The 24,795-nt window shown below is 38.9% G+C and overlaps 1 protein-coding gene across 1 annotated transcript in view; it reads right to left on the reverse strand.

Annotated features, from left to right (window-relative positions):
* The window catches only part of LOC127436408 (androgen receptor-like), a 110,693-nt gene extending 88,833 nt beyond the window's left edge, over positions 1-21,860 (reverse strand). The window contains exon 1 of the mRNA XM_051690528.1: positions 19,949-21,860. Within this exon, the coding sequence (XP_051546488.1) occupies positions 19,949-21,402 (1,454 nt within the window). The 5' untranslated portion in view covers positions 21,403-21,860. The remainder of the gene's footprint in view (positions 1-19,948) is intronic.
* Positions 21,861-24,795: the final 2,935 nt, after the last annotated feature.

Raw genomic sequence — 24,795 nt, forward strand, 5'->3', positions numbered from 1 at the left:
CAGTTGAAGTCAGAAGTTTACATACACTTAAGTTGAAGTCATTAAACTCTATTTTTTAACCACTCCACAGATTTCATATTCATTTAGTACATCTACTTTGTGCATGACACATAATTTTTCCAACAACTGTTTACAGACAGATTGTTTCGCTTTTAATTGACTATATCACAATTGCAGTGGGTCAGAAGTTTACAAACATTAAGTTAACTGTGCCTTTAAGCAGCTTGGAAAATGCCAGAAAATGATGTCAAGCCTTTAGGAAATTAGCCAATTAGCTTTTGATAGAAGGTGTACTGAATTGTAGGTGTACCTGTGGATGTATTTTAAGGCCTACCTTCAAACTCAGTGCCTCTTTGCTTGACATCATGGGAAAATCAAAACAAATGAGCCAAGACCTCAGAAAAAAACTGTGGACCTCCACAAGTCTGGTTCATCCTTGGGAGCAATTACCAAATGCCTGAAGGTAACACATTCATCTGTACAAACAATAGTACAAATATAAATGCCATGGGATCATGCAGCCATCATACTGCTCAGGAAGGAGACGCATTCTGTCTCCTAGGGATGAACGTAGTTTGGTGCGAAAAGTGCAAATCAATCCCAGAAGAACAGCAAAGAACCTTGTGAAGATGCTGGAGGAAGCAGGTAGACAAGTATCTATTTCCACAGTAAAACGAGTTCTATATCGACATAACCTGAAAGGCTGCTCAGCAAGGAAGAAGCCAGTGCTCCAAAACCACCATAAAAAAGCCAGACTACAGTTTGCACATGGGGACAAAGATCTTACTTTTTGGAGAATTTCCTCTGGTCTGATGAAACAAAAATGGAGCTTTTTGGCCATAATGACCATCGTTATGTTTGGAGGAAAAAGGGTGAGGCTTGCAAGCCGAAGAACACCATCCCAACTGTGAAGCATAGGGGTGGCAGCATCATGTTGTGGGGGTGCTTTGCTGCGGGAGGGACTGGTGCAATTCACAAAATAGATGGCATCATGAGGAAGGAAAATTATGTGGATATATTGAAGCAACATCTCAAGACATCAGCCAGGAAGTTAAGCAAATGGGTCCCAAGCATACCTCCAAAGTTGTGGCAAAATGGCTTAAGGACAACAAAGTCAAGGTATTGGAGTGGCCATCACAAAGCCCTGACCTCAATCTGATTGAAAATTTGTGGGCAGAACTGAAAAAGCATGTGCGAGCAAGGAGGCCTACAAACCGACTCACACCAGTTCTGTCTGGAGGAATGGGCTAAAATTCCAGCAACTTATTGTGAGAAGCTTGTGGAAGGCTACCCAAAACGTTTGACCCAAGTTTACAATTTAAAGGCAATGCTACCAAATACTAACAAATTGTATGTAAACGTCTGACCCACTGGGAATGTGATGAAAGAAATAAAAGCTGAAATAAATAACTCTGTCTACGGTTATTCTGACATTTCACATTTTAAAAATAAAGTAGTGATCCAAACTGACCTAATACAGGAAATGTTTTCTATGATTAAATGTCAGGAATTGTGAAAAACTGAGTTTAAATACATTTGGCTAAGGTATATGTAAACTTCTGACTTCAACTGTATTTCTTTCACTGCAGAATTCACTACAGGGTCATTTTTTGTACATGATATCTCATTTCTAAACATCATTAGCCTACATTCATATTTAACAAATCCTGCATTTCCTTCATTCCCTTTCATATGAACTGAAGAAGAAGCAGGGTGAAGTTTTTGTGGTCCTTCATTAGGGCTGTAAACAGTCTAAAGCAGGGGTTCTCCATGGGGGTGTTCAAAGGATGCCAGGGGCCAAATTAGAGCAAATTAGTAGAGAGGGGGGCGTTAGGTTACAAATGGGGGTAGTTTTTCAGTCATATTAATTAAATCGATTGTCAAGTACCTTTTGCATAAAAACGTATATCTAGACTTTGAATATACCAGTTCTCTATTATACAGGTTGTTATGCATTTGTACCGCGGTTCATCTGATTCTGAAGTTAAGCGATGCATCTGAAGTATCTGGTTTAGCAGCGTCAAATAGACAGGTGAAGTCACAACCTCCACTAATGCACCTGTATGGCTGTGTAGGTGGATACGGCTCAATATACAGACCGGTCTCGAGCTCTTAAACATGTACTGCTGATTATTATAGTGCTGCCAGAACCAGTGAGACGCACGGCATGGGATTCAGAAACCAGTTGAATTCGGCACAGAATTCTAAATCACCACCCTTGAATTTACTAACTAGTAACACTAACTGTACTTTAGGCAGAAATAGGTTCATAATACATATTATCATATCACTACTTCAGCTCTATTAAATTTGTAATAGGCTACATTAAGGAAGTGAGGGAATATAATACATTTTTGTTACAACTTATAAATATTTATATTTTGTATTTATTGTTTTTAAATATGTTTAGGGTAGGCCTACTGTTTATAATTACAAAAATGGCATAATTTGTTTTATAGACATTATGTTACATCTAACCACTGTTGTGAAGATCCATGCTTCCATGTGCTTATGGTCTTGTTACAAATCCCACTGTTAAAACTATAAATAAATAAATGTAAGGGCAAATGTATATATATATATATATATATATATATATATATATATATATATATATATATATATATATATATATATATATACATACATACATTTTTTTTAGTGTAACAAAATATAACGTCCTGGTTACTTTCATACCCTCCGTTCCCTGATGGAGGGAACGAGACGTTGTGTTGATGTAGTGACACTAGGGGTCACCCTTGGGAGCCCCAAACACCTCTGATCTTTGAGAAAAGGCCAATGGGAATTGCCAAGTGGAATTTGCATGCCACTCCTCCAGACATACGGGTCTAAAAGGAGCTGGCTCGCAACCACTCATTCAGGTTTTGTGCTGAGGAGCCGAGACAAGTTCCCGGCCATTTCAGCGGGTAGTTCAGTGTTGTGGCAGGAGGGACACAATGTCTCGTTCCCTCCATCAGGGAACGGAAGTTACGAAAGTAACCATGCCGTTCCCTATCTGTCAAACACTCGACGTTGTGTCGATGTAGTGAAACTAGGGGTCCCTATACAAAACGCCACAACTAGCTGAACTGTATTACGTGAACTGGCGGTGCGAGATGGGCAGACCATTGTGTGCCTCGTAGCCAGCACACCCGGCCATCACGTAACCTCCCCCAATGCTCTTACGAGCATCGTACGGTCCCCTGCACCTCGGGGACAAGTCAACTGCCCAAAAAATGGGGACCGGCTGCCCCAGCAATGCCCTCTACTCTTTCTTCTCCCCAAAATTAAAACTCATTCAGCTGGGGGCCATACAGCGTCTGCATCGGGGGGGTGTCACTCCCAAGGGGAAGACACTGCGGAGACCACACCCTGCCCGAGGGGGAGGAAATTGTGTGGAAATACGTCACATGGTCTTACCGAGTCTTGTCGGCAGTGTCTCCTGTGGAGAAGTCCCTGTGGTAGGTCCTACCCGGGGGGAGGATCTCTACAAACACGGGGACCGGGGGCAGAGGGGCCTCTGCCCAAGGAAGACGCGGGTTCACCAACAGAACGGGGGAACCATCTCATGGAAGATAAATCACACTGGGTTACATATGGGCAACCAGCACATGTGGAGCACCTACCCCAGTACAGGGCCACTGGGGGGAATGCATAATTGCATAGCCCGAGGGCCAGCTGTGTGCCAGCGTGTCTGTGCTGAGGGGAGCCTCAGTCAGGGCATACCAGAGCGGGCAGGGGGAGGATTCCCAGGAAGCGAACAGGTCCACCTGTGCTTGACCGAATCGACTCCAAATCAGCTGGAACACCTGGGGGAGGAGTCTCCACTCTCCCCTGAGAGTGACCTGCCGCGACAGCGAGTCCGCTGTGCTGTTGAGGTTGCCCAGGATGTGAGTGGCTCGCAACAACTTGAGTCGCTGCTGACTCCAGAGGAGGAGACGGCGGGCGAGTTGCGACATGCGACGAGAGCGCACAACGCCTTGGCGGTTGATGTACTCTACCGTCCGTCCGGACAACACGTGCTTGCCCTGGATCAATGGCAAAAGCCTCCGCAGGGTGGCAATACTGCCAGCAACTCGAGGCAGTTGATGTGACAATGCAGTCGCGGACCAGTCCAAGGACCAGCGGCTGCATGCCCATTGCACACGGCGCCCCAGCCATGCTTGGAGGCATCCGTCGTTACCACGACGCACCTAGAGACCTGCACTAGGGGAACCCCTGCCCATAGAAATGCCAGGTCGGACCAAGGGCTGAACAGACAGCGGCAGACCGGCATGACAAGCACACGGCGTGTGCCGTGGCGCCATGCCCATCTCGGGACTTGAGTCTGAAGCCAGTGCTGAAGCGGTCTCATATGCATCAACTCAAGCGGCGTGACCGCCGCTGAGGATGCCATATGCCCCAGGAGCCTCTGAAATAATTTCAGTGAAGCCTTTCACCGAAGTGAAGCGGACGCAGTTGAACCCGGGCGGGCGTCTGGCGATCTGAATCACGTAGCCGAGTCGGACGGTCCTGATCAGCCACCGCGACGGGTTGGGGAGCGTGAGACCCCGAGCGAGGGGGACCAATGGGACAATCGCGTTGGACGTACTGGCGAGTGGGGCCTCGCGATGGGGCGGAGCCTGAGGTGCCACTCGTGGCCATGCTGAGTCTAGGGACATCGAAGCACTTACCTGGCTCCTTATACCCACAGTAGGAGTGGTCTAGGACAGGGGAGGAGGGGAATTGTCCTCGCAACCCGTCATGACCTTCGTGTCGAGGGTGGGATTGTGCCACGGCTGGGCGCACGGAGGCGGGCCTGCCAAAAAGAAACTGTGCCTGGTGGTCGTGATAACGATGGCCGTGGACACCAACTGTGTGACCCAGGAAGTGAGGAAACCTCTCTTTTCTTGAAAATGTGGGTACCGCAGCCCTTTGGGCGTGCAGCAAAATAAAAAGAAAAGGTAAACAAGGATTCTCCGCCCGGCCCTTCACCGGGGGAAGGAGTGGTGCTCTTACCAGCTCCTGTGTAGCGGGTCTCCGACTTCCTGGGCTGCCCATCTCAGGGGCGCTTCGAAGCCTTTCTTGGGTTCTTGACGGCCGGCCGTGAGATGGGTGGTGTCTGCTTCCTGCGGGCGGCTCCACGCCGGGGCCGGCCTGCTGGGGCGCGCTGTGGCGGAGCTGGTGTTGTTGGATATGTTGGATGGCCTCCATCTGCTTCCTTACCGTCGAAAACTGCCGCGCAAAGTCTCCGACGGTGTCGCCAAATAAGCCAACCTGGGAGATGGGGGCGTCAAGGAATCGCACCTTGTCAGCCTTCCTTGACTCGACCAGGTTGAGCCAAAGGTGGAGCTCCTGGACCAGCAGGGTGGACATCGCCTGCCCGAGAGACCGCACCGTGACCTTCGTCGCCTGGAGGGCGAGATCGGTCGCCGAGCGCAGCGCAGCGCAGTTCAGCTCGCTGAACACAACCACTCGGCTCCGAAGAAAAACTCTGAATGAGTGGTTGCAAGCCAGCTCCTTAATACACGTATGTCCAGGGGAGTGGCATGCAAATTCCACTCGGCAATTCCCACTGGCCTTTTCTCAAAGATCAGATGTGTTTTGGGCTCCCAAGGGCGACCCCTAGTGTCACTACATCGACACAACGTTGAGTGAGTGACAGAAGGGGAACCTTTCACTTCTCCCACCCTGGCTCACAACCACGGACCTCACACCACTTCCACGTCAAACCCTGCACTTTGTTAATAAACGGGCCCCTATGGGGTAAAATTGCCTTACCTTAGTGTGTTCACCTATCCCCTGTGTGTGTGTGTGTGTGTGTGTGTGTGTGTGTGTGTGTACATGTTTATACTACACTATGAGGACCAAATGTCCCCACAAGGATAGTAAAACCTGAGATCACCTACCCTGTGGGGCCCAGCCAGTAGTCCCCACGAGGGAAATGGTTTATTGAACATGCTAAACTTTGTTTTCTTGAAAATGTAAAAATGCAGAAAGGTTTCTGTGTGGGTTAGGTTTAGGAGTAGGGTTAGGGTTAAGGGGTAGAAATTATCATCTACAGTCTCCACAATGACATAAAAACAAGTTAGTGTGTGTGTGTGTGTGTGTGTGTGTGTGTGTGTGTGGACATTTTAGGTGGTCCTCACTAGTAAAAAAAAAAAAGCTCATAAATCAGCCAAATCATGTTTAGCTTTAAATCTACTGATGTGCACAGGTTCCTGTGGGGGTTAGGGGATAGAAAATATAATTAGCCTGCTATGAAATCAATGGAAGTCTATGAGATGTCCTCATTTATACAGTAAAACAAACCTGGGTGTGCGTGTGTTTTCTTTTGGAAAAAGTTACATTTTCCATCAAATATACAGTGAGGTTTACTGTATAGTAAAAATGCTTCTATTTTGTAATTTAAAACAAATATTACCACTACAAATTATATGATCCGCATAACAATTTGAGTAAAAGGTTAAAAGTTTTTAAATATTATCATATTTTATTATAATATTAAATTATAAAAGGTAATTATGCTTTGGGGCTGGCTTCCAACACATGTTTGTCTCAAATACTCAAGTGACATCACATACTACTTTTTACTGTAGAGTTTTGTGTTATATAGCACAGATAAGCATAAAATGGAGAAAGTGAAATTATACTGCATCTTTACTAAAAAGCGGTTAGCTTTTAGTAGACAGAGTTATTTTAATTTGCTTATTCATTAACAATATCTAATGTGTTAGAACCATCTTTAATTCATTCATTTTAAAAGCGACATATTCTAACCAAGAAAAATGGCTCAGTTACATTAGATGTGCACTGACCGCAAAAAGTATTTGAACACTTCAGTAACACAAATGCATTATATTACAAAATATCAAGCCAAATGCATTTATTTTGAAGAAAGATAGCACAAGCACACTTTCCAAGCAAAACATTTCCCAAAAAGAAGTTTGTTTAGTTTCAAATTATACAACAAGATAGACATACAGTTCAAAATTCAGTATTTAAACATTTTCTGGTTTCTGACTCCATATCCTAAAAATAACCTTGGTTAGTTAGTTCAAAGTAATTACAAAAATAGGGGAGACAATTTATGTTAGCTCTGAGTAAAGGTTAAGCATCATTGCCACTTGGTTTGATATTCTGTATTTTATGCAATTAAATATATATATATTTTTAGTGTGTCTTAAATGTCAAAAATTGTCCAAATACTTCATTTGGACAACTGTTTATATAAATTATTTATTTATTTATTTATTTATTTATTTTCAGAATGTCAAAATATACTCAAGATAATGATTTACAGATCTAGCTGCATTTGTGTACCTGTAAACTGACAATGGAGGGGTGGGGGTGGGGGATTACTATTTACCAAGTCAATTTGGCATTGAAGAATAACTCATCATATGTCTGCACAAATTACCCAGCATCTTCAAATGTGTCAGAGTTTTCTAAAGCAGGATGCATGTACAATTTGCAGCACATCAGCACTGCACTTTAGAACCAGACTTAAACAAGTTAATATTTCTTAAATACATTTTATTAGTGATGGCATTTCTTAAAAGCACATAAACTAATTTTACATTTTATTATTTTTGCTCAGGTATGACCATTAATGGAAGACAACTGACTTTAACTCATAAATGTCAGCTTTTCTACCAGTGACATTTGGATGCTCTTGGGTGTTGATTTGAATTGAATCCCTAAAAAGCCAATTAAACATGCCAGAACAAAACATTTGAAACAAAACATTAAAATCCAAAAGGCAACTAATTAACATTTTATAAAAACTCAAAAATATGTAGAAAGACAAGTTTGCTGGCTCACTCACTAACTTTCTCTTTCAGTGAGTAAGCCTCTCAAACTTCTTAGAACATTTGTATAAAAAAAGATTCCAAATAACTAATAAAGACTGATGAAAACTGAATGAAAATCAAAACAGTAAAAAAACAAAACAAATAAAACAAGACCACCACAGTTCTGTAAAGTAAATGTGCTTGAGACACCTGCCACTGGTCGAGGCAATAATAACAAATTCACTTTTAGAATTGTTCCTCTGTAACTGTGACAATAATGGGAAGCCAATGGGGACTTGGCACAAGAGAAGGAGAGATAATCCACACCACCCAGTGTGAGCTGTAACAAACCTCTCCTGTTTGCTGACAACAGATGATTTGTAAATACACATTGTGCATCAAGGCTTCTTTGGGTGTCAAATGGTTCTAATTAGAACTACAGTATTACCACCCCAAGAATCCCCCTCCTGGCCTCCAGGGTTCCTGGCATCTTAATAAAGCAAATGCCACAAGAGGCTAATAAGCAACTGTTTTTAACAACAGAAAGAAACAATATTTTATGTTTTTCGTCTTATTTCCTAGTCAGCCAAATATCAGTGACTTTTCTTTGCAGAACATCATTATGAAAATAATCATTTTGTGATTTTTTTTTTTTTTTTTTTTAAGGAATCATTCAATTTACTCCTGAAGATATAAAATATTGATTAATTATCAAAATGTGTGAAGGACACTCCCTTTGTAAAACAAGGATAAAGCCAAGTAAGAAATATACATTTACAATACAAACGGAGCTTTGTTGTGAAACTGGATCTGTACTTGAATGCTTTTATGGAACATTTCATATAAGCACACTTGCCGGCAGAGCATACATCTTAGCTTCATTAGACACAGCTGATACTCAAACAAAAATCCCATTCAGTGTTTGATAATCAAAGGAAGATGGTCTCAATCATATGGGTAAGAAAGTTACCACCTACTGTACTATCTAAGTACGGTATATGAGATAGGACTGGTCAAGCCATCAAATGGTCATGTACCTTCATGCAGAAGCAAATTAGCACACATATAACTACAACACGTAGTTCTGAGCTGATTTTTAGTTCCACTATATCACTAATGGATTCTGAAACTGAACTTTTGTTTGGATGTTAGGAGTGAATGCACTTTGCAGCATAGAAAAGATATAGGATGCTCCCTTGCTCCCTATTTAGTATATGACTTAACCTCCAGTGTGCTGTCAGTCTGCACTGGTCTCAGGACAGTTTGAAATGCACCTTATTTTCATCCTAACTCCATATATAGCCTCTGAAAGAAACATTTTTAAGCTTTTGATGAACCCATTGATTCTCAATGTGATAATGCATAGTGAATATAGGATTTCTAAGGGGAAAATAGCCCTTTAGTCCACTATAGCGGTCATTGTGTTTAACAGCGTTAAACAAATTTTAAATCAAATTTTTTAAATGGCATATCGGATGAAACTAGAGACTTTAATCTTTTGACTCAAACAGGTTTCAGTGTAAAAAAATTAATTAGGTTTCTTACCAGATGTAGTTTTGTCTGCGTTTCTCCCAAAGACAAACTCCACTGTAATCATCGCCATATATTTTTGTCACATGACTATCTGCGTCAAAAGTTTAACCCTTAACTAAGATCAGTCGGTTTACATGAAATCAAATTATATATAGCGTATAGCAAAGACAAAACACACAGTCCACGCAGAAGGATGCAGGGTAAAAAAAAAGTACGGATTAAGGATGGGTAAAAATGTTGATTTAGCAATGAATTGCAGTCTTCATTTAAACAATCCTGATATTGATCTTTTACTCTGTGCGAAAAGATCTTTTTACTACATGTTAAGAGTAAAAGTTTAGAGAATGTCTCTTAAAGAGACAGTGCCGTTTTAGCTCTTGTTCTACATATCAATGTAACTACTTGTAAATAGTACAAATTATGCATGTAAAAAATAAACATGTTATAAAAAATATGTATGAATTATGAAAAATCATGAAAAACTACTGATAAAATAAAATTAGATAAAAGTTCATTTAAAAGTAACATTTTGTAATGTAACAAGTTAGAAAGTATCCTGTATTATTAACAGAATTAGTTGAGAAAGAATTTCTTAACCAAATTAATCAGAATTAGTCTGAATTGAATCTGTAAATCTTTATCAATAACAATGCCAAACCAATACTGACTGATCAATAATAATCCATTTTAAAATGATTCTGTTCAATATTTTTTAGTCTTTGGTACAGATCTTTGGTTTTGTGTCGATGAAGGGGTACTTCAGCCTAACTGATGGTGCTGTGGGGTTATTTACGGCAAAAAAGTTTGGGAAACACTCCTTTAGAGTAGAGGGGCCAGGCTTCAGGCAATAATGCGTAATGTTCCTTAACTTTAGTTTTAACACACAGAGTAAAAGTCACCCACCTAAATCATGGTACTTCAAGGACTTGTTTGAATAATTTATGAACTGTAGTCCAAGGTCTACATGAAGACTAATGCATGCACATTTTATTGTAAACCACTGTATTTTCTAGGGCCCAATGATTTCTGTGATTCAGAATACATGGACGTAATCACAGAATCCAGTCATAAAAATGGAATTTATTATAAACTGTCACAGAAGTTGACATATTTGGGATAAAAAAATCCCCTTCACAGTCCCATTTTTAGGCACTTAAAAATGCTCAAGTGTACCATATTCGTGTGGTGAAAAGTTGGCAACCATTGCTGTATATGTGTAATACTGTAGATAACAAAGAGCACAGTGCACATTCACTTTGAAGCATGCAGCACATACAGACTACATATTTACTGAATTAAATTGTAGCCTTTTGCAGTTTTATAATGACATTGGGCCATATAGCGAACTGCTTATCTGGAGATGAGAATGTACCATCAAAAACACACAGAAACTGGGCTTCACTCAAAAAAAAGCTCTATTTAATATTCACAGTAGTAGTAGTAGTAATAGTAATAATAGTAATAATAATAATAATAATACATTTACGAAATATCTTACACCTGTGATGATCTGTTGCTGATGCAGTTTATTTGACAAAAATAACTCCAGGGCTGTATTTTGGATTGTGCTCTGAGGATCTGTATAAAGCACTTCATTTGATAAAAATAATGTGTTTATTGAAAATTAATTGTTCTTTTTTCATTTGATTAATGTTTTAATGAATTCATTCGATTAGAAACAATTTTGAGGATAACATTTTTTAATTAAACTGTCGAATATGGAATTCAGGATAAATAAAATGGAAAGCACAGAATTTTGAAGAAAAAATAGAAATTTGGAAAAAGATAAAACGGATTTCATGGGGCCCTAAGTTTCTTAATGTACCAATATTATATGAGACAATAATCTTTATGGCAAATACTTGCTTGCTCCTTTTGATATTTGGTTTCTTATGCAGTGTAGACTATATCTTATTTATTTATTTATTGTATAGAGACAGTACAAAAACATGATTTCATTACAAAAACGAAAAAAAGATGCATTGTACATAGAGATTAAAGCACATGCTAATTTGCATCTGCATTTTGCATTTGCATTTGCCCTAGATAGGCTTTTACCTATAAAAATAAAATAAAAACAAGACAACAAAGAAACAAAACAAAACAAACTAAGCATCTGAAAAATAAAAAGGAAAATATTAAACTACAAAAATAATAAGGTTTCTCCCAACCCTGGTGACATCTAATAAAAAAGTATTAGAACAAATGTCAGAGCACAGCTCTGGTTTCTTTTAAGCCAGTGCTTCATCATTATTGTAAAAGACATTATATCTTGTATTAATTGTTTTGTTTTAATTTCATTTTGTAACATTCTCCAAAATTGAGAACCCTTCACAGAAAAAGCCCTTACCCATGTTGTGCCCGTGTCGTTCTACAATAGTCAGTCTTAGAGTTACCATTCACTGTGCTCCTGGTTGTTCTGCTCCCATTCTGTCTTATTATACATTTAGATAACACCTGTGGGGCTTTATTATGCAAACATTTAAACGCTAATTTTATGTCTAACAAAAAACATTTTTTAAATTGCAACTAAGAAAATTATGCTTTTTTCAAATATAACAATGACGCCATCGATTTGGTTTATTGTCCATGATTTTTAAAGCCTGATTATATAATGACATGATACGATTTATTGTGGATTCACTTTTTTGAGTCTAAACTGTGATACAATATGAAATGTGGGACAAAATCATTGCATGCATAAAAAGCTGATCCGCCTGCTTTGAAATGTACTGTCCGATTAGTTTGAAACAATTTAAGCTGATCTTTACCTTTTAAGTTTCTTTACTGTATGTTTGCCAAATGTGAGTTGTGTGACTCTAAAAAACTTGAACTCATTTACTTGTTCTATGTCTTATATTTTGTATCTTAATTTTTATTAAAAAAATTAATAATTTTCACTGGGATATTCCCTCCAATTGAGCATGTAAGATCTTTGCTACCTTGACAGGTGACTTAACTGATATATAAAAAGACAGTGTCATCAGCATAAAGTTAACATTTAATATCTGGACAACAACTTGCCAGATAATTTATAAACAAACTAAAAAGCAATGGACCTAAAATTGAACCTTGAGGTATACCTATGTTGTTGTTAATAAAAGATGACTTGTCCTGCTCAATTTTCACACATTGCTGTCTATGTTTGTTTACTAAAACTAAATTCAGGTAACTTAGACAGGAGAATATCATGGTTAACAGTACCAAAAGCCTTTTTCAGGTCAAGCACCGCACCCACGACACACCCCTGATCTAAAGAACACCTTATATTTTCCAAAAAGTAGAAATTTACTGTTTCCATAGAATGTTGAAGCCTAAAACCAAACTGCTGTGGATGTATCCATGGTAATGGTACCCTTTTTCTGAAGTGTTTATCAACTAGGTTAGTCACAGTTTCAGTTAAAAAATTACAGCAAGAGTTCCCATCATTTATTCGCAAGACATTATCCCAATCAGTAAAGCTGGTTCTACACTAGCTGATATTTCCAATGATTTTCAGGTGTTAGCATCATTAACATTATCACTGGCCAGAGCGCCCATTAGCACCTCTCAGTGGGAGGTGTTAATCACTTGACTGTCTGGACTCCCAGCTGAGTTAATGCCTTGAAACAATGAAAATACACATCTGGCTAGCTTGAAATTATCACTGGCTGTGGGCGGGGCAGGAACAAGCCACCAAGGCAGAGACCAATGAGTGAAGTTCATGTATAAAGTATTTTTTTGCCAGTGGACGTAAGCATTTGTTTTCCACAGAAAAAGCATGCCGTCTGGAAAGTGCTCATGGACGCTGCATTTGCAGAAGTGTCAGCACGTATGTTGGTATGACATATCTCATTTGTCATATCATGACAGACCATTGAAAGAAAAAAGTGGTCGGAACTGTTTAAATAAACAATAATTATTATGAGCAGCCACGATGTAATTAATATTGATACTTTTGCTGCAGTGATAAGGCATAGGACATTGTAATGTTTATCGACCTGTTTCATTTTATTGTTTAGGGGAGAAAACTACTCCCCTTTCAGCTAAAAACACCTTTTCTGTGTCCAAATTGTCCTTATAGTTTGGTAAAATGTCTACATGTTCCTTATTAAGCTTAAACACTTTACTAAAGCTTTAAATACAACAAAAAATCTGTAAATACAGCAAAGAAATAAACTGAAATCCATGGAAAACGGGTTTGCATCCCTTTTGTCATTTGTAATGCTGCAATGTTTATAGCGTGCTTCGTGGTAACATCTACTGGTATTTATTTGGATCAAAATTGCTTTTAATGTATATCAGTTCATATCAACGACTAAAGTAATGCATATGGTTTAGATCAAATTCAGGTTGACTGGCTGTGAAAATGGGGCATGACAATGAAGCGTTGAGAAAAGTCAAAGGCAGTCATTGAGTGTGACACCTTCCCTCTGTTTTTAATCTGTAAGTGTGACAGGCTCACAGACTAGAAGGGCAAGATTAGCTAAAAAAGTCATTAAGTGTGACACCCCCCACCCAATTTGAGTTCTTCTGAGTCTGCTAATCATCTTAATTCATCTCTATTTCGAATTGCACTAATTTGGATTCGATATTCCAAACCTAATTCCATCAAATTTGCGGTATTAAAATAGCTGTAGATGTTGTTTCGTCAATTTTCTGACCATAGGCACCAAACTGTGGTCTGATAAACTTGTCAGTAAATTATATGTTTTTGTAATCCATTTGTGACATCAGATGACGAGGAAACTTGTTTTAGATGTGGAAAAATTATTACATTTCAATAGAAAATTACAAAAGCAAACTACTGTTTTTGGTTGAAATAATGTACACCGAATCACAAACATGTAGGCTTTTTTATGTTAAATTTCATGTTGACTTGAAACATGTAAAATCACATTTTCTGGAGGTTGATGTCCAGTATGATGTAGTATGTATTTCAGAACTCAAAACTCTCTCCCCAGTCCACCCAGACCATTTATTGAAGCTAAGCTGCAATGACAAGTGAAATAGGCATATGTAATAAAAGATTAATTTCATTAGCAGCACTGAATTTAATTAGCAGCACTGCTTTTAAGAAAACTTAATTAATCAAAATATGAAAATTGATGTGATTTTTTGTGCTTTACTCTCTAGTAGTCTGTTGCTGAGTAAAAAAAAAAGGCACTTAAAGGGTCCTGAAACAAAGAAACCCATTTGAACTGATATGTATGTTTTGTCCAAGAGTGCTTGAAATTAAATTGGACATTTTTCTTCAATTAATTAATTGTTTGAAATAATCAACAGATTAACAGACTATCAAAACAGTTTCAGCCCTAGTAGCTAACGCTTATTTTTTACCATGGTCGTTTAACATTTGTGGGGCACATTACAGCACAGATTGTTTAAGGATGCACCGATTCCTTCTCTTCCCATCCGAAACTCTCTGTATCAACCCATACCGATCCCAAACCAATACCAGTGTTGTTTTTTGTTATTTGTTTTTTTTTTTATACCTCACTTTGTGGAACTGATTAGTAATACTCTTATTATGTGTAAAGAAACACAAACCTCAAACTACACATTATTTCATTATAAAATAGAGAATTCAAAAATATTTATAGAAATGTTTATCCTATTAAGAAAAAAACATTGTTAACTAATCTACTGAATAATGCAGCAGCAAAATTAACAGTAATTCCAGTGAAAATATTAAGTGCAAAAAAGCCAGTTCTATAAAAAAATTAAAATAATAATAATAATAATTACATTGTAGTATACAATTTAGATCGGTCTCGTCAGACCGAAACCTGATCCATCCAAAAACTTCAGTATCGGAACCAATACCCGATCCTGGTATTGGATCAGTGCATCCCTAGATTGTTTTAAGAACGTGTCTCAATGTAATAGAAGCTTTGCAAAGAGACCGTTATTCAAGGATGGGGCAGTACCAACAAAATTGGACCTGGCAGCAAACCGCAAGTAAGTCAAGTGTCTACTTGTTTTATGTGAAGAAGGTTAGCCAATCATAACAGGGTGAATTTACATAGAAGTCTTAAAAGGTATAGTAGCAAAAATGCCTTGTTTAATTTAAGGGGTCCAAGTAAGAGTGAAAAACGGTCAAGATAATCTCTAAATAATGACAGCGTTCGGAGCAAGAAACCTTAATTATCATTATAATTGGTCATCAGGGAGGGAAATTATTTTTGAAAAAGTGAAAAATATAGCCACTATTCAGTTTGCTTCCAACAACAAACTATTAGTAAAAACATTTTGTAAATGTCATTGAGTTCTTAGAACTCTCATGTGATTATGCTACATAGCACACCTTTATCAATATTCTTTGTAAGCAAACTTTGCCTTGTCTGGAATGCAGTTTGACAAGACCTGAATTAAACTGAGGTGTACTCAAGGGTGTAAAGTAACGAATTACAAATACTCACGTTACTGTAATTAAGTAGTTTCCCCCAGGACTTTTACTTTTTTAAGTAGTTTAAAAATTTTATACTTTTACTTTTACTTGAGTACATTTTAAGTGCTGTACTTTTAATGCGCTATTTTCCCTCGTCTGTGTTCACTACTTCCCTGTCCTGATTTTATTTGTATCTATCAACATGATTGGCTAGGAGAGTCTCCCGTCAAATCAAATCACACCTAAAAAAACTTGAATGGCTGCTGTAGATTGGGCGCCAACTGTTATGGATGTGGAGGATGCCTCAAGCACAGTTCAACACCTGAATATCACGGCCGCACCTGAAAGGGCTTTTCGCAGTGAACAGGCCAATTGCATGACTGTGTCATGTGAGTTTAACTTGCTCAAGCCAGATATCAGCATTAATCCTGCCTCTAATTTTAAGAAACATATTGAGGTAAATTTCATATTTCTGCTTAGATTCTGTGTGTCTATAATGTAGCCTGTAATTTAGCTATCTATCACTGAGATTACTGGATTGATGTGAGAGATTAATGCAATGTTATCAATATGGCTGGGCGATAAAACAATCTTGATGTTTATCTGAATAAAAAAAAGAGAGATGTCCTCGATATCCATGATAAACTTTTGAGTAATTTTCTATACTTCGCCTATGTTCTACATCTAGAACAGGGGGTTCATTACATCGATCACGATAGCAAGACAACCACTGGTTGGTTGATCTAGATAAAATATAAAAGATTTACTTTTTATTTCCTGGCATCTGTAGCTGCGTGCTGTTTGATTGACAGGTGGCTAATGTTTGTGCGCTAATGTGGGTACACACCTAAACGGTCAAATACACTTTATAATTCTGCCAATGCTCTTCTTGCTGAGGCATTAATGTAAACGCAGTCGGTTTGGTCTAAAGTGAACGTAAACAGTTGGACAAAATGCGTATTTGCATCAAAATATTGGACTTGAAGTGCGCACGTAACCGAATTGAGTACCGTCTACTAGGATTTGTCATAAAAAGGCTATTAATCAACCAACAATATCAAGGAAACGAGAAAACCACTCACTACTTTTGGCTGAATAACTTGAGTAGCTTTAAAAGTATTAATGTAATAGAATAAAACAGTGACATTTTTAATAATAATATTTTTTAATAATATTGTTAGTTTTTTAATAATACCGACATGTAGAGAGTGTGTTAATTTGTATAATAAATTACCAGGAACGTAGAGATGATAAAATAATTTATAATTATGCTTAGCCTTTATCATGTTTTTTCTAATGCCTGATGGAAAAGTATCAACCTTTGTAGAGCAATACTTCAGGCAGAACATTCCACCAGTCACAAACTTAGAAAGAAAATTGTGCATCATGCATTAGAATGTGAACACAACTATTTCTGGGCTTAAAAGATACAAGAACTAAATCAATGTGGAACATTGTATCTCAAAAGGAGTACAATGTGGCCCCCCATGTGCTACTTAAAGAAATAGTTCACTCAAAAATGAAAATTCTCTTATCATTTACTCACCCTCATTCCATCCCAGATGTCTATGACGTTCTTTCTTCAGCAGAACACAAATTACGATATTTAGAAGAACATTTCAGCTCTGTAGGTCCATACAATACAAGTGAATGGATGCCAAAATGTTGATGCTCCAAAAAGCACATAAATGCAGCACAAAAGTAATCCATATGACTCCAGTGGTTTAATCCATGTCTTCAGAAAAAATATGATAGGTGTGGGTGAGGAAAAAGATCAATATTTAAGTCCATTTTTGCTAGAAATTCTTCTCCCTGCCCAGTAGATGGCGATATGCACGAAGAATGTGAATCACCAAAAACAAAAGAAGAAGACTGTGAAAGTTAAAGTGGCGATTGACTGGGCAGGGATGAGAATTTATAGTAAGAATTTACTTAAATATTGATCTGTTTCTCACGCAACCTATCATATCTCTTCTGAAGACATGGATTTAACCACTGGAGTCACATGGATTAGGCTACTTTTATGCTGACATATTTGATTTTTGGAGCTTAAAAATTCTGGCACCCATTCACTTGTATTGTATGGACCAAAAGAGATGAGATATTCTTCTAAAAATCTTAATTTGTGTTCTGCTGAAGAAAGAAAGTCATACACATCCGGGATGGCATAAGGGTGACTAATGATGAGAGAATTTTCATTTTTGTGTGAATTATTCCTTTGAAGCCCGATGTGGACCCTGTACCAAACAACTGCTCTACCCCCTCTATTGTGCGGGATATGACGGGCCAAGTGACCCTTGTTTTTGTTTTTTGTTTTTATGTTTTTTTTTGTTTTTTTTTTTGCATTCCTTGCATTGTTTTGAACATGTTTTATGTGCAACAGTAACTCGCTCTGTCGGCATTAATAACTCATGTAGTGTTTACAGTATCATAGATTAGTGATTTATTTTAAAAGTTGTCAGTCACAAACACCTATAAAATACATATATTTTTTATTCTTTCTGGCAAACAGCCTTAAAAGAGAATGTAAATTACGGTATGTGTGCTACATTTTTAAATTGCAGCATAGAGTTTTTTATTATAAAGGGGCATAGCTTTCGCTACTCAGTACTCAATACTTACTACTCATGAGTACTTTTAAATGAGCTACTCTTTTACTCTTACTTGAGTAGTTTTTAGGACAGGTATTTTTACTCTTTAACTTTTATTTAACTTTTACTGTCAACTGTAAGTGTTTGAACAATTTTTTCTTAAGTAAATACAGTCTACCTCTCATCAACTTTGCTGCTATATTCATGAACTGCTTTTCCTTCCAAAATGTGGCTTCATGCTGGATGTAAGATTCACATTCGTGAGACTTATTATTATGTTATATCAAGTCAAGACCAATGTAAAGTCTCTCACACTCTGTCTAATATCTAATCTGATCTGCCCATTTGAGTTTCATGATTTGGCTGCATGGTGTCTGAAACAGTATTTTCCGTAAAGATCAAGCGGTTTGATTCCAACTCAAACCCAAAAGATACAAAGGTTAAACACACAACTAAGCTCAAATTCCTTCCAGAACAAAAAAAAAAAAAACATACACACACACACACACACACACACACACATACACTTAAAACAGCCTCAGACAAAATGCACGCTCAACTGTGCCTCTGATTGAAGCACCAAACACTTCAGTTTCATTTCAGTCTCTGGATATTTTCTTATGCATCCCCCTTTTTTATTCAGGTGGTGCAGATCTGAATGAATCAGTAAATTAGTGTTTTGTTTTTATATATATATATATATATATATATATATATATATATATATATATATATATATATAGTCACCACATCTTCAGCTTTAAGTGAAGTCAGATTGGTTTATAGAGCATTTTAAAGTGCTACACATAGATATTGAAACAATATTAAAAACAAAAAGGTCCAAACATGTAAGCAGTACAGTTTTAAGTAATGCCAGTCAATGGAAATACAGGGCATGACATTGACAGCTAGAGCTGTGCATCCATGTGTGTGCATCAAAATCTGCCCTGCCCATGTGTAGTGTGTGTGAGTGAGTAAATAAGTGAATGACTCAGAAACTGGACAAGAATACAGTGAAGTTCAAGGATACAAGCTTTGGGTCACTTGGCATGGGGTCTTGCATTTGGTCAGGACCATGTGGGGTTGCCTTGATGGCAGTATCCCTGGAACACTGTAGTAACCCCACTGGGAGAGGAGACTTTAAAGACACATCTGTGTGTTAATGTGTAAAGCTGTCTCTGTGTAGTAGTTTACTTGGCTGCAGACATAAAGAGAGGAACTTCCAACAAATTAACGCTTCCTTTGAGAATAAAAAATTAATTCATCTGAACCATGACTAACTGCAAAATCATATCAACTCTATAATTCCTGAAGTACAACTACTTGCTCAATTTACATGTACTCCCTAGATGAGTTATTACAGATTAGTTTTCATAGGTCCTGGGCATCACTTTTTCTCAGCTCCACTTGTGTTATACTCGGACACATTACTCATTCCCTAATACTTCCAACCCGCCACATTTCTGGACAAAAAAAAAAAAAATGCTATTCTTGTTACTCGAGCAGTAACCTAAGTCATTCAACCCCGATTAGCTATAATTCACCATTACATTTTTGACGAATTTGTAACGCACCTTGTATTAATACTAATTAATACAAATAAACGTAATTGCTGTACAGAAAAAAAAAATTGTAAAGTAAAAAAATTTAATAAAAAAAAAACATTTGTCGCCCCCTCTTACCTGCCGTCCGTGAACGATGTTACATCCAGCCATTCGCCCACCTCGTTTTTCACGCAGGGCACGTTAGGGTATGGCGGACGGGTCAACACCCCGCCCGGGTACCACTGTTCGGGCGGAGGTCGCTCCCGCGGAACCAGAGCCCCGCCGCGCCCGTACTCGTAGGGGTTACAGATAAATGGTGTTTCGTGGCCAGTAGTGTAAGGATTTCTCTGCTTGGGAGGCCCATAGTATCTGTTACTGTCCTCGTTATACCTATGCGGGTATGTCCAGGTCTCATTCAGTTCACGGGGCATCATCTCAGCCTTAATTTTGACGTTGTACATATTCTGGTAATCGGAGTATCTCTCCTCCGTGGGCCCAGAAAACTCACCGGACATCGCTGTGCGCTTTACAAAGCTGTGGCTCGGCCCGTTATCGTGCTCAGAGGGCAAAGGTTCCGGGTGGACTAATTGGTTCATGTTCGCGGACAAAAGTTGTTCGAACTGGCACGAAGCCGTCCGTGTTGCGTCCATATCCGGAGCTGTCGTCGTAGCTGTACCTTCTGAACTCAGACTGGCAATGTACCCGGACAGGCTGGCAAACTCAGGCACCTCCTGCACCTCCGCGTTTAAGTGCGTATGTGACGAGCTGTTGCACTGCCAGGTCGACACCTCACCTGGTAGATGCTCCAGGTTGGCACTTTTAAACATCCCGAGCAGTTTATCCCTGCCCTGCAGCTCGGCAACGCTGTCTCGTCCCGGCGCGAGAGCGTACTCTCTGTCTTTCCCTCCTGCCTCCCGTTCGATCACTGAACAGTCTAGCAAAGGCATTCCGAACAAATAGGTTTCCTCACAATTACTTTCAGTGGTCAGGGGCGTTGGCGGCGCATGGTGCGGTCCCCCCTCGCCCAGTTCGCTGGACTCCATGGCCAACCCCAAAGACACGGATACGGCTTTGCACAGCTGTCGCGCTGTCTCAGAGATGGTGCTGCTGCACGCGCGACCACTCGCCACACTTGCGTCACGGCTCAAACACAACTCGCGTGTGCGAACTTCAGCCGCGCCGCTGCACTTCCGTCCTGTCTCGGCGCCCCGGTGCAAACCCGCGCGACTGCCGCTGGCGTCTGCACTGCCTGAGCTGCCAGATGACAGGGACAGGGCGCTTTTGCTTCCTGTTGAACTGTTGAGAAAATGGATTCGACTCGCCTCTGCCTCCATCAGTGAACTCGCACTCTCGCACTCTTTCTCGGGGCAGCATATTACTTTGCTGGGAGACAGCTTGCTCAAACGCATTTCCCTCGCTGCTTTATCGTGCAAGCAGCCGCACTTTTTTGAGCTCCAAATATCCAAACTCTCCGAGACGGCGGTGCTGTTCGCTCGCACAACGCGTACGCTTTGAAAAACGCTTTGGTAAGGTCCGTGAAAAACTGCGTCGGGGGATTCACTAACTTCCCCTAACACGACTGGAACCTCCATAGTCTAGAAACAGACACTCCAGTACACACAGGTGCGAGAGGGCTTAAAGGGGACTCACCGCAACAAGTTCATCGACAAAATCCCCGGTCCGGCGAAGTGTTCCCATGGAAAAAGTTCCAGTCAGACAGACATGAAGGAGATGCGCACGTCCGTGTAAGCAAAAATAATCAAATGGTCGTCGGGGAATAATTGGAGACGCATAGGCGGCTCTCAATAAACGTCAATGAAAAAAAAAAAAAAAAGCGTCCCAACTTTTCTAAAAATGAAAATGAACAGTGTCTGATGTTTAGCCTTTTCGGGCATCTGAAGTCCAGTGTGCTGCTCTGGCAATCAGTTTCAAACGCTTTATTCAGTCCCAGCTTGTGCTAAAGTCATGTAGTAGTATAGGTATGATCCATGGGCGAGCGAATGTGAGTAACTCCGACCGTGGGTGGGAATTTCTCTCACCCGCTCGAGTTGTTTTCCTTCTGCCTTAAGAATACACGATAATGTTTTGTCTGTTTCCAGTGATCAGTCTAAGCCGAGGCAACGGTTGCCACAGTACCCTGAGCGCATCATCATAACAACCTATACTTTCCCTTTTTAAGCACAATTACAGCGCTTTCCTCTCGCGTTAGGTACTCTCCTGGGTTCATTGGCAGGCATTGCGGGGGAGAGTTTTGCCTGGGCAAGCTCTAATTTTACAGAGGGCTCGCTCGGGAACGTCCTTGAGCGCTTGAACTGTCAGGACTAAATAATACAGTCCCGGGAACGGCACCAACAATACGGGGATAACAACTCAATCTCACTAGTGTTAAAATATAACACTGATATAGAGTATACCAGATGAAGAACAATATAAATCCATGAGCGTAAGTGCTGAGAAACCGCAGTTTATGCACTTAATTAGAGCATGGGCCACTGTTTTGTCATTTTGACACACACACTATCCAGAGTAACAGCAACTAGCAAAATAACGACTAAATTTTAAAAGAGACTGAGCAATATTTAACCTTGCAGTAATAAATGTTCTTGTGAGCTGGTTGAACATTCAACGTAATGTTAAATTATATACAATTATTTAATGCATAGGCCTAAAATTTAATATATACCCAGTACTGGCTATTTTTGTTAGATTACAGAATTAAGATTAAAAGTGTAAAATATACTGTAGGATCAAATTATTAAACATTTTAAAAAGTTGTCTCTCACTTTTTTTTACTCAATTTTCACTCAGATGAGAATTTGAAAGAGAAATATGGTTGACAGGACGCTAAAAAAAAACAAAAATATGAATGAGAACCAGGCTGTGTTGTAAAATAAATCCTGCATATACAATTAAGTCCATGAAATAATCCATTGTTGTTTGGACTGTTTTTGGCTTGATAAGATGCGTCTTTACTCACATACACTCTAACTTTTCCATTAAATCTCCAGAAGAGGAGAAAACATCAAGACAAATAATTCTTCCTTACTGTATGCTAATGATGCATGGTTTCCCAAAGGCCCCCGGCAGGTCCAAAGGTGGCTTCTCATCCATATAAAGCTATGAATTGGGGGCCGGATTGGTTTCTTTGAAAGTCCATTACTGTTGTCTTTATCATTATTATTACTTGTAATATTACTATTAAACTAGAACTTATATGCCGTCGTAGCGAGCACCCATGTCAAACAAGCTTCTTAACATCCATATTAGCTTCTCAGTGTTACTTACTGTAACCTTTGTTATTTTCTTTGACATAAGGCTCAGGGGATGTTAATGGTACCTCAGTGAGAGTATTAAGTAATCCCAGTTTGCTCTACAGGAATCATATTGTAATTTACGAAGGCGGATTAATATTAAATGTTCCATGCAGGATGAATAGCCTAATATATGTGGGGCATCATGTGAACTGAATTCCCTTTAATTCTATGTAGGCTACTATCCAAAAGGATTTACTTCATTATTTAGCAGATAATAAGATGCACAGCCTTTCTGTTCCAGGAAAACAAAAAAAAAGTATTGATGACTCATTTTATATTTATCAGGGACTCTGTTAATCTCCTTGGGTGCCAACATGTTTGCGTGACATCATGCACCTGCATCTGGGCAAAATCGTAGTTTAAGGTTTCCGGACGAGTTTCCAAGTTGGAAATCTGACTTCAAGTGCATTCCATTGCACTTTTCCTGGTAAGTTTCAGAGTTGAATGGAATGTAGCATTATAACATCTGATTTTTGATGGTAATGACCAAAAGGCTGTGAGGGATATATTTACAGTCTCTTCAGTAGGTTGTTGTTTAAAGTGTTTTTGAAATGTTTCACTGACAAAACATTTCAGTAGACAAAAAATTCCAGACAATATGAGTGAATAAGGTCATTGGGGTCAATGTTTGGCCAGTTAGCATCGGCAACTGGTGCAAACTAACCAATACCTCTGCTGGTAAATGCTCTTACTACACCATATTGTGACCAAAAAGCATCTTTCTCCATTGACTGCCATTGAAAAGTTCAAATATAAATGCACCATATATATTGCAAAAATTTCGTTAAATTATTGTAGACGTTTTAGCATTGGCCGATTTTTGTGAGGGCTTAATAGCATAATTGACTTGTATTTTTACCTGTCTTCTGCCTCAGGATAGTCACTAGTAAAGGGCTTGGGACTGTGTATTATCTCGTGGTGCCATCAGCTGATCAGTGTTGTCATGTGCAGGCGAGCAGCTGCCATTCCAGTGAATGGTATTATGGACCTCGTTGTCCGACTAGTAATATCAAGTAGCAAATACGACTGTGATGTACACTAAAGATTTTTTCAAGCCCTACATATGTCCCACCCTAATTCATGTTTCGGTAACACTTTACAGTAAGGTTCCATTTGTTAACATTAGTTGACAACATTAGTTAACGTGAACTAACAATGAACAATACTTATTAAGCATTTATTAATCTTAGTTAATGTTAATTACAACATACAGAAATACATGTTTAAAATCAAAAGTTGTACTTGATAATATTAGTTAATGTATTATGAACGAACATGAACTAACAATGAACAATATTATTTTTATTAACTAACATTAACAAAGATTAATAAATGATGTAAAAATATATTGATAATTGTTTGTTCATGATACCTATTGCATTAAGTAATGTTAACAAATGGAACCTTATTAGGTGTTACCCATGTTTCAATATGAAATAGGTAAACACACAGGAATGAAAACTGTGCTCGTCAAACCAAGTCATAGAATCTTTTAAACCTGCAACATTTCAGTTAGTCAACAGCACAAGAGCTGCAACAGACAATTCAACTATACCTTAAATACACTTTTACCAAAAATGAAAATTACTGTGCCCTATTAAGAAGAGAGAGTTTCAACAAACACTTTATAAAACCAGTAAACATGCCATGTGTGCATTACAAGAAACTGTT

This window comes from Myxocyprinus asiaticus, chromosome 4, assembly GCF_019703515.2.
Source record: "Myxocyprinus asiaticus isolate MX2 ecotype Aquarium Trade chromosome 4, UBuf_Myxa_2, whole genome shotgun sequence".
Lineage (NCBI taxonomy): Eukaryota > Metazoa > Chordata > Actinopteri > Cypriniformes > Catostomidae > Myxocyprinus > Myxocyprinus asiaticus.